This window comes from Geospiza fortis, unplaced genomic scaffold, assembly GCF_000277835.1.
Source record: "Geospiza fortis unplaced genomic scaffold, GeoFor_1.0 scaffold601, whole genome shotgun sequence".
NCBI lineage: Eukaryota > Metazoa > Chordata > Aves > Passeriformes > Thraupidae > Geospiza > Geospiza fortis.
The window spans coordinates 82,138-92,004 of NW_005054566.1; the positions used below are offsets into that span (position 1 = coordinate 82,138).

The following is a 9,867-nucleotide window of genomic DNA, read 5'->3' on the forward strand; positions in this document are numbered from 1 at the left end:
CCTCCCCCCGGGCGGCCGCAGCCCCCCGGGCCTCGGGCACCCTGTCCTCCACGCTCTCCTCCTATGGCCCCGGGGGGTTCAGCTCCACGCCCGGGGAGGGGGCTCGCCGCCCGGGCCCCGGCCACAGGAACGGCCCCTCGAGCGCCCAGGGCAGGCGGGCGTCGGCGGACGCTGCAGGGAAAGCCATGGTCTACGGCGGCACCGGGGCTGAGGCCAAGTACAAGGGGCAGAACGGGGACTTCTCGCCCGCCAGCGTGCTGACAGCCAGCAGGTACGTGCCCCCTGAGCCCATGTGCCCCCCTGAGCCCAGCCTCCCTGCCCTCGCTGTCCCTTGGAATGGCCCCAGAGCAGCACTGGGGCTCCAGGGGAGTCGCTGCCCCTTGGCTCCTGCTGCTGCCCCGCTCCGAGGGCAGTGACTGTCCATGGCTCCTCCCTGGTGTCCGCTGTGACCACCATGCCCGTGTCCTTCCCCATCCCACCTCGCTGCCCCTTGGCTCCTGCTCCGAGGGCTCCTCCCTGGTGCCAGCTGTGACCCCGTGCCCAAGTCCCTCCCCAGCTCACTGAGGGGAGACACGAAGCAGTGAAATGCATCCCCATGGTGCTGACCCAGCACTGAGGTTTACCTGGGCTTGCTTTGGGTGACTGTCCCTCTGTTCTCCCTGCAGGCCTGCCCACAGCACTCCGCACTATGGGGGACCCTCCAACACCTTCACTGTCCGGCCTGGCACCCGCCAGCCCATCTCCTACGCCTACCAGAGCCACCGGTAGGCCGAGCTCGGGGCTGCCCCACTGGTGGCTGGCTGGGAGGGGACAAGAAAGGTGCCTGGGTTGGTCCTTTCCTTCTCTACGGGCGCCAGGGATGGTCCCAACCCAGCCTGGAAATGCACTTGCTTGGAACTGCTGATGGGGAATGAGCCCGAGACTGGACTTTTCTCAAAGACTGCCATGGAGAGTCGTTACTGCGGAGGGCAGGCTGCTGCCGTGTTACGTGAGCAATCGTGGTTTCCCTCTTTCCTGTTCTCCCTCCGGTTATTTTCAGAATTGCAGCCCGAGAGGCTGTCTAGGAAAGCCAAAGAGCATCCTCAGCTCTCTTTAGAGTGCATCACCACTGGGAAGGTTGATTTCAGTTTGGTTTTTAATTGGTTTAACTCCAGCATGTTTGGGAGCAGGGAGAAACAAACTGAGATGTGCACAATGGAAGCAAAGCAGTGTGTAGCTAAATGTCAGGGATTGAAATAAGAATGTAGGGCCAGTGGGATAGGAGGAGAGTTTAGGATGCCTTGGTCCTGACCCTTGCTGTCCTTAAGAGTTTGGAGCAAATCAGTTCTGCCTTAAGCCCAGCTCTGAGCAGTCAGTGCCTGTCCTGCCGAGCAGGGCTCTGGCCCCTTCTCCAGGAGCAGCTTTGGGAGCAGGGGCCCTGCTTTGCTGTGCCTTTTGGTCACTGTAAATGTTTCTGTTGGCAATTATTCCTCGTGGAAGGAGGCTGTGAGGCCTGCCTGGAAGGCTGTGAAGCACTTTGGAGGTGTAGGACACGGAGCAATCCTTTTCCTTGGGCTGGTGGGTGCCAGCGACTCGCCCAGTGCTGTGCTGCTGGTGCTCTCCCTGAGGACTCCCTTGCCATTCACAGCCCTGTGCCCCACAAAGTGTCCTCATTTCCTCAGTTAGTAACAAGTGTCCTTATGAACTGTTCCACTGATCTGGGCTTCCATGTGTCTGATCTGGGACTGAGGAGCTCCATTTCAGTGTGACTGTTTGTGCAGGTGGGTGTCTGCAGGGGCACCCAAAGGGAGCTGGCTCCCTCTGTTTTCCCTCAGTGCTGTTCCAGGTGCAGCCCTGCCCCTGCTCCCCTCTGCTGCCTCCGAGCAGCTGCTGGGGCCTGGGCAGGGCTGGGAGCTCTGAGAAGCCTTAAAGAGGGTTCCAGCTTCCAGAGTGAGCCATGGGGTCACAGCACAGCTGACCTGAGTTGTGAATAGCCAACATCCTGAAACTAGAAACAGAGACTCTTCCTCCTAGGTAAACCTGCTGAAAATCACTGTAAGATAGCTGTAAAAACTTGTAGAGAATTTTTTCTTGTCACTGATAAACTGAAAGCACTTTGAGACATGAGTCTGTTTTTATGGAAAGCACTTTCTATTTTCAATGCTATAAATGCCACTGGTTCCACTCCAGCTTACCCTGCCTGGCACACACCTGGATGTGGCCTGCAAGCAGATCTTGCTTTACAATGCAGCTCAAAATCAGGGATAAATTTTCCTTCTCTGTGGAATTCTCAAAAGTTATCTTGATATATGAGTCATGTCATTGACAATCTGTGTTTTGTGTTATTTCCAGCTTTACCTAATAATTTAACAGCCCTTTCAGGTATTGCAGCAGCTTTAAAGTATTCTGAACTTCACTTTGCTGTGAATAAAATGAAAATGCAAATACAATAATCAGTCTAATAGCTAATTCAAAGGGCATTTTTATGCCACCAAGTCACAGTGACTTAGAAGATTTCCATTGCTCACCCCAGCCAATATTGAAATAAAAGGCTTTTAATATCTGGGCGTTGGTTTTAAAAAAATATTTATGGAGAAAAGTGACTATGGAGTAACTATAAGGACATTTAAATGTGCCAAGTGTCACGTGGAATACCACCTGCCCCAAAACATGGAATTTTCTCCACGCAAGGAGCATCTTGAGCATTCTTATTCATCTGTCGAAGTAAATCCGTGCTCCTCCTTGAGGGGCTTCAGGGTCATGTTTTGGTATTGGATGACGTTTCACCAGTTTAACTTGAAAGCAAACAAAGAAGTGTCTTTGATAATGTTGCAGCTTAATGGTTTTTTCTTACTGATACTTTTTTTTCAAAATAATAAGCTATATTTGCAAACGAGCTCTCAGAAACAATTTTAAGGCTGGGTGGGTAATTTCAGCTTTTAATACTGACTTTGCCCAGGAGTGGGGAGGGGAGGGCAGGGGGGTATGTGTGCAGTGTTCCACCTCAAGAATTCTTCCAAATTGTAATCTCCTGAAGTTTTTTTTTTCTTTTTAGAGAAAAATGTGACACTCCAATGTTGGTACCTGCTTTAAATATCACATTTACTACTTCACCCAGACACACAATTCACATGTAGGTGAAATATGGTCTTAGACACCATGGAGTGTCTCATTTCTAGCAGACATAATTGCTTTAATTTAGTATTAGAAGTGTGATAGTGGAAGTCAGCTTTATGAAATAGCCACTCTTCATTCAAGAACAGCATTCAGGGACTGCCCAGGGGACTGAGCAGTCACTGAATCACGTTGGACTCTGCTCCCAGTTGTAGGACTGGTTAGCATGCAGGTTCTCAGCAGTGGGACTCTTCTATTCTTCACTTTGGACTATCCCTGCTTCTTTTGAATGCATTCAGCAAATTCTGGTATTTCAGGAACAGCTCACCATTGATTCTGGGGCCATTGTGACAAAGGAAGCACTGTCAGAGCTGTTGGCAGCCAAAGCACTTGGGGACAGAGTTAGATCTCTCAGGAGAGAGGACTGCAGGGGTGGGGACGAGCTCCCCTGCCTGGGACAGGTAACTCTGGATAAACAAACTGTCCTTGCATTCCTGGTCCTGCTCCTCCCAGCTCTTTCACTGCAGAAATTTAGCAATAGAGAAAGAGGAAACAAAACTAAGGGGTATTAATGGAGCAAAGCACCCTGCCTCAGCCCAGTGCTGAGAGCAATCCTGAAGCCTGAGTGTGGAATTATTCTCACTTCACCCTCTCTGATGCAGTGTGGTAATTCAAGTCGTGATACAACTGAAATTATCCCCTGCAGCTGCCTCTTCCTCACAAGTTCCTGCTAGGGGAGTGTAACAGAGCTTTAGCTGTAAAGTATTGAACAAAGTCTCTTATTTATGAGTGCCATTGAACACCAACCTTCTTGCATTAAACATTTCTGGATGTTTTATTACATGTGTGGTCTGACTTTTTTTAATGTTGCTTAGATGGTCTGTCTGCTGGAGGATTGGGAAGTTTGCACATCCCTGAAAGGATGGGGAAAGGTTTGAATTTCAGCTTACCCAGGGCTTGGTCCAGTTTCTCTGAGGCTCATCCGAAGCCTGTGGCCGTGTCAGTGTTTCCAGAAGCCCAGGCAGGGAGGAAGGGGCAGCTGAGCCCCAGGAGCTCTGTCACTCACACCCAGCAGGCTGGGCAGGCTGGCAGAGGAGCAGCCTCTATAAATAGTGCTTGGGCTGGAGCTGCTCGGCAGGGATGAAACTCTCCTGCCTGCTGCAAGTCCCAACTGGAATGCCCAGAACTGCAAGCACAGTGTGAGCAATGCAGGCAGCATAAAAGGCTTGTCTGCAGTGTGGCTGCTCCTCTGCACTCAGAATTAAACTGATTTGCATTCTCACCTCCTTCAGCCAGCTCTGGCCACAGAAGCAGGCTCTGTGAGGGAGGGAAGGGTGCAATGTGTGCCCTGAAGCTTTACTGGAGCCACAGTCTATGTCCCCAAGTGTCCCCAAACCTGAACTGTGTGTGGTGGGGCAGGGACAGCTGAGCAAGGCACAAACCCCACAGCATTGCCCCCATTCCTTAGGGAGCTGCAGAGCCAGCCAGGACTACGTGGGACTGCTGCTGTCCCTGGGATTTCACTGCCAGCTCTGGTACAGCAACTCTGAGCCACTGGTCCAGCTCTGAGCCGAGCTGCATCCCAGCAGTGACTCCTGAATTGCTGCTCCTCTGTGTTTACGAGTGAAAAACCCCGGGTGCAAGAGCCTGACACCCCAAAAGCAGACACTCCACTCCTTCAGGCAAGGAGCAGGGCTGGGGCCGTGCCCTGCCCTTGTCAAGGGCAGCTGCTGCCATCCTGTGGCACCACAAGCACCTGCCAGACGCTGAAGCATCGAGAGTTGTTCGGTCTTTAATTGTAAAAAGGAGTTACTATATCACCAATGAGCTGCTCTCCCCACAGGCTTCAGCACCCACCACGAGTCTTTTGCCACGGACTGTTGTGTTTTGCTCAGGTGTGGCAATATGAGGAACCTAATGTGGCTTAATGTCTGACATTTGAACATTTATTTTTAGCTGTACATGATGGAACCCCAAGTTCAGAGTTCTGGCAAGAACAACTTCCTGAAAGCAGCAGGAGCCAGAGCCTACCTGGCACCAGTGCTGAAGAACTGCAGTACCCTGGCATTGAACAGGAATACGGTGAACATTTATTTAAGAACAGTTTTAATATCAGGGACTGAAATCACAACTTGAACTGTGTGGATGATCTCAGCTGGCTCTTCAGTGCTACAGAAGTGGCCCAGTGAAAGTTAGCCCCAGTTACAAATGAAAACCATCTTCCAAGACATTTTCAGAACCAGCACAAGACCTGTTTCAGTACAGCATCTCCCCAAGAGAGGACTTTGTGGTTCAAGGGGTATTTCTCAGGAAATGTGTCTGTTTTTATCATCATTTACCATTTCTTGTCATACCCTGCTCTAGAACAGGCAGTTGCTGTGAACACCTGTATGACATGGGAATTTAAAAAGCAGCAAGTGAGGTTTACAGAGTATGAGAGAAGTACAGAGCCTGGGAAAGCTTAGTCTGCCTCAAAATTAATTGTGGGCTTTGCACAACTAAACCTATGTGGATGCAGAGGTAAAAGCTGGAAGCAGTGTACATTTAAGTGCTGCTATCATGCTAAAGAACCAGGGGTAACATTCACTTCAATGGTATTTTTGTTTCATCATTCAGGACTTGCTTAATTCTGTCTAGGAAATACTGGGCCAGACCAAGCCATACCTAGAGCAGCAGCAATGCATGCAGAGCAGTGACTTTCTCCAGGTAAGCAGCTGAGTTGGAAATGGATGTAGTATTTGACAAAAACAGCTCTGTGGGTTCTGTGCAGGCTGGCCTGGGGTGGGGCAGTGTCCTGTCCCCTCAGTGCCAGCACAAGAAGTCACTTGTCACAAGTGCGTGGATCTGGGCTATCACTAAGCACAGTCTGGTACAGGAGCAAGCAAATGACAGCTGAAGTCCTTAGTCCAGTTTTACCCCACATAAACCTTCCGTTCACAGCTCTTACCCTCGAGCGAGTTGCCTTCAGCACAGAGGAGATGAACCCTGGTGTCAAAGAGCACAGCACTTGCTCCCTCCTGCTGCCAGTGCCCCCTGGCACGCCAGGATCCCAGCACCATCCCAGTGTTGAACTGCAGGGCTCCAGCTGGGATCCTCACTTTACAACCTGACACCAAACACTGGTATTCTACACCAAACACTGGAATTTTACACCAAACACTGGTATTCTACACCAGTGCACGAGCAGTGCTCACCAGAGGCTCCCCACTGGCACTGAGGCTGAATCCTCTCCACCCACCACGAGCTGCAGTAAGGACAACCTGGAACCCTTCCAGCCCCTGGATCCCAACAGGTATTTTCATTCCACCTGATTTACAGAGCAAAGAACTTGGTTCTAGGGTGAGGCTCTCACATCTACCCAACAAGAGGCGTGTTGGAAACTTCCCCCAGAAGCTTCTATGAATTCCATGGGTAGTCTGGAGAACTGAGGAAAGAATCAAGTCTTTTTAACTTTATTTCTTTTTTCATTACACCTAATTCTCTGTCTCTCCAAGTCTCCTCTGTGCCTGAAGTCAGTTTTTTTCTGAGTAAAACCAAAGTCTTTTATTACAGGAGAAGCCGCTCCTGAAGAGAGGGTAAAGCTTGGTTTGTAACTAACTTATGCCTAATTCAAAATTACTACAGGAACCTTCTTAGCCACAAGCCTGGAGGCAGACACCAGACCCCACTCCAGCTCACACACCTGCGACTTCAGCAGAATCAAAGTGATGCCAGCAAGGAACTTGCACCACGAGTTTATAAAACTATTCTTTTACACAGTTGATTCCAGAAGCTTCACCAGCTGGTAGGGGGACAGTGTGATGTAAAACCTGATGATCCCATCCAACTGTAGTGAGCAAGGCATCATCTGAAGGAGACCAGGACAAGCCTTTTACAAAGTCTCGATGAGAATGGTTTCTGAACCTGGAAAACACCAACACTCCATTAACCATCATTAGAGAGTACCGGGCTGGTGCAATCCCTAACTGCTGGCTTGTTAGGATCATGCTCCTCTATTTAGGAACATTTTCACCTCCAGGCTGCCCAGAGCAGCTGTGGCTGCCCCAGCCCTAGAAGTGCCCAAGGCCAGGCTGGATGGGGCTTGGAGCACCTTGGGACAGTGGAAGGTGCCCTGCCCATGGCAGGGGGTGGGATGAATGATCTTTAAGGTGCCTTCCACCCCAAACCATCCTGTGTATTAATAATTACCCCAAGAAGACAACAGCAGTGAGTATTCTGTCTGTACTTACACCTCTGAGAGGTCTGAGTCAAGAACAGCAACTGAACAGTCTTCACTGATGGAAGCCAGTAAGGGTGAACTAGAGAGAAACGAGAGCACAGTTAGAACAAGCAAATACAAGAACTTTTAGGGATAAACTTGTGAACAGCAGAATTCTTAGTGATCCAGACCCAGGTTCAGCAAATGAGCTCACAAAAATCTTACAGAAATGTTTTCATCATTATTTGGCAGGGTGCCAATACACTGAGTGGGAATACTCAATTAGAGCCTGAAAACAAGTGATCCTTCTTTAATCAGAGGTGACTGTAATTAGAAAAGTCCCTGCAGTGTGTGGGTCAGTAATTCTGGAGCTGCAGAATTCTTGTTGTGGACATTCACACACAGAAGTGAGACAGTGCTTGGTTTACTCTATTCTCTGCTACAATCTCCTGGATGAGACCAAAACTGGCACTCTCATAGGTTTTACTCAGAATAACTAAGGTTTTGAGGGGAGGCAGAGCCACGTTGTGTGCCACAATCATCAGTACCTGTGTGCAGAGAAAGCAAAGCCTGTGATGCCTCGGGTGTGCACGGCAGCGCTGAGGGCAGAGTCAGGATTCTTTGTGTCCACCAGTGCAACTGTTCCACTTTCATCACCTGCGAGAGAGGGGCACTGAGCTTACAGCACAAACCGTCCTGTGCAAACGGCCACCTTGGTCTGCCTGGTGCGAGTGCAGGCTCTTACCCAAGACGAAGATGTCACTTTTCTGTGGATGCCACATGACTGAGGTAGGGAGGTAATTACAGGCACTGCAAACTGCAAGGGAACAAACTGGGGTGAGACTGGAAGGAGGCAGCACAAAGACATTCCTCATCTATCTCCTTTAGTGCTGCCACTGCAGCAGGACAAGTGTTTTAAGCTTACTGTACTTCTGTGACAGTGTTAGACCTCCTCACGTTTTAACAGGCACTCCAATCACTAGATTTGGAGTTAAAAGGCATACAATAATTTATTTCTTCCAACACACTCATGCAGAAGCAGTGACTGCACACAGAGACATACCAATTCGGGTAGCTGGTTTGGGGCATCTGGTGTCCCAGAGTAAAGTTCTGTTGTCCTAGAAATCCAAAAGGAATGAGAAGAATTTTACAAATTCTTTGTGGCATAAATTCAGATTCACTGCTGACTCACAGACAAAATGACCCTGTGCTTTCCTCTGGTTTAAAATGATGCTGTCACTAAGTGCAGCCTTCAGTCAGCCCCAGGACAGACCTAGAAGCTCCCAAAATTTGATACAAACCTGTAGGAACCAGCTTGGCAAACTGATTATAAATTTATCAGACTGGAACACTGCAATAACACAGGGAGGCAGGTTGCAACACGAGAGGTGGTTTCTAAGTGCATTAAACTGTAAATACCTAAAGTTAAATCTCGTTTACATGGGGTAGATTTAGAGAATAGAGTGAGCTTTACCTCAGCACAGGACAGGAACACAGTGTCCTTACCAGGACAGGAAGCCACACATGTCACTGCATCGGAGTGAGCTACCAAAAGCACAAAAGGATAAAGAGCCTCAAAGATTGTATCCAACCTTCCCACATATTCCCAAGGCCCACAGTTTAACAGTTTTGCCCAGACATGGGATAACTCCTGCTCAGCAGCAGCAACTGCCTCCTACCAAAGAGATGAGCTGCCCAATCCAAGCATGGCCAGAGTCCTTGTGACAGCCCCGAGCTTGAGGGAGCCAGACAAGGGCTCAGGGGGAAAGGGTCAAAGTGGGACATAAAGGGGATTATAAAAGGGAGACAGGGGTGTGCTGGCACTCACCTCTGTAGGAGTGCAGCACCGTTTGCTCTGGGATGTCCCAGACCTTCACACTGTGGATGAGAGGGAGCAGTGAGTGCCCAGCACAGCCTGGGCACACGGATGCCAGGCCAGGCACAGGGCTGCCAGGCTGGGCACACTCACCAGCAGTCCCTGCCCCCGCTGACAGCCTGGCTGCTGCCGGCCAGCACCGACACCGAGGTGACAATGTCATCGTGCTCATATTTACAGAACTTGTTCACGATGAGGCTCTCGTTCTCCTCCAGCTCCCACAGCTCCACTGCACCTGGGGGATGCAGGGGAACACTCACCTGAGTGATGGACAGGGACACCCATCCCAGTGACAGGGACACCCACCTGAGTGATGGACAGGGACACCCACCCCAGTGACAGGGACACCCATCTCAGTGACAGGGACACCCATCCCAGTGACAGGGACACCCATCCCAGTGACAGGGACACCCACCTGAGTGATGGACAGGGACACTCACCTGAGTGACAGGGACACCAATCTCAGTGACAGGGACACCCACAACAGTGACAAGGACACCCACCCGAGTGATGGACAGGGACACCCATCTCAGTGACAGGGACACCCACCTTTGAGCAGAGGAGGGGGCCGCACACCTCAGGGGAGGGAGCGGGGGACCCCCAGCTCAGCAGAGGGGACACGCGCACCCCAGGAAGGATGGGGCCATGCCCATGGCTTACCGGAGTCGGAGGCCACCAGGATGCCCCTGGCAGCCAGCCA

The 9,867-nt window shown here is 50.6% G+C and overlaps 2 protein-coding genes across 2 annotated transcripts in view; one reads left to right on the plus strand and one right to left on the minus strand.

Annotated features, from left to right (window-relative positions):
• The window catches only part of LOC102038599 (uncharacterized protein C6orf132), a 9,995-nt gene extending 9,217 nt beyond the window's left edge, over nt 1-778 (plus strand). Inside the window, exons 6-7 of the mRNA XM_031064186.1 lie at nt 6-271; nt 666-778. Coding sequence (XP_030920046.1) covers nt 6-271; nt 666-768 — 369 coding nt within the window. The 3' untranslated portion in view covers nt 769-778. The remainder of the gene's footprint in view (nt 1-5; nt 272-665) is intronic.
• A 4,404-nt stretch (nt 779-5,182) lies between these two features.
• Nucleotides 5,183-9,867, minus strand: WDR77 (WD repeat domain 77; the record flags this gene model as incomplete). The annotated part of the gene is made up of 9 exons (XM_005429682.2): nt 5,183-6,996; nt 7,323-7,391; nt 7,840-7,948; nt 8,037-8,108; nt 8,355-8,409; nt 8,766-8,836; nt 9,120-9,169; nt 9,261-9,402; nt 9,828-9,867. Coding segments are annotated over 9 exons (768 nt in total), but the record flags the coding sequence as incomplete, so codon positions are not given.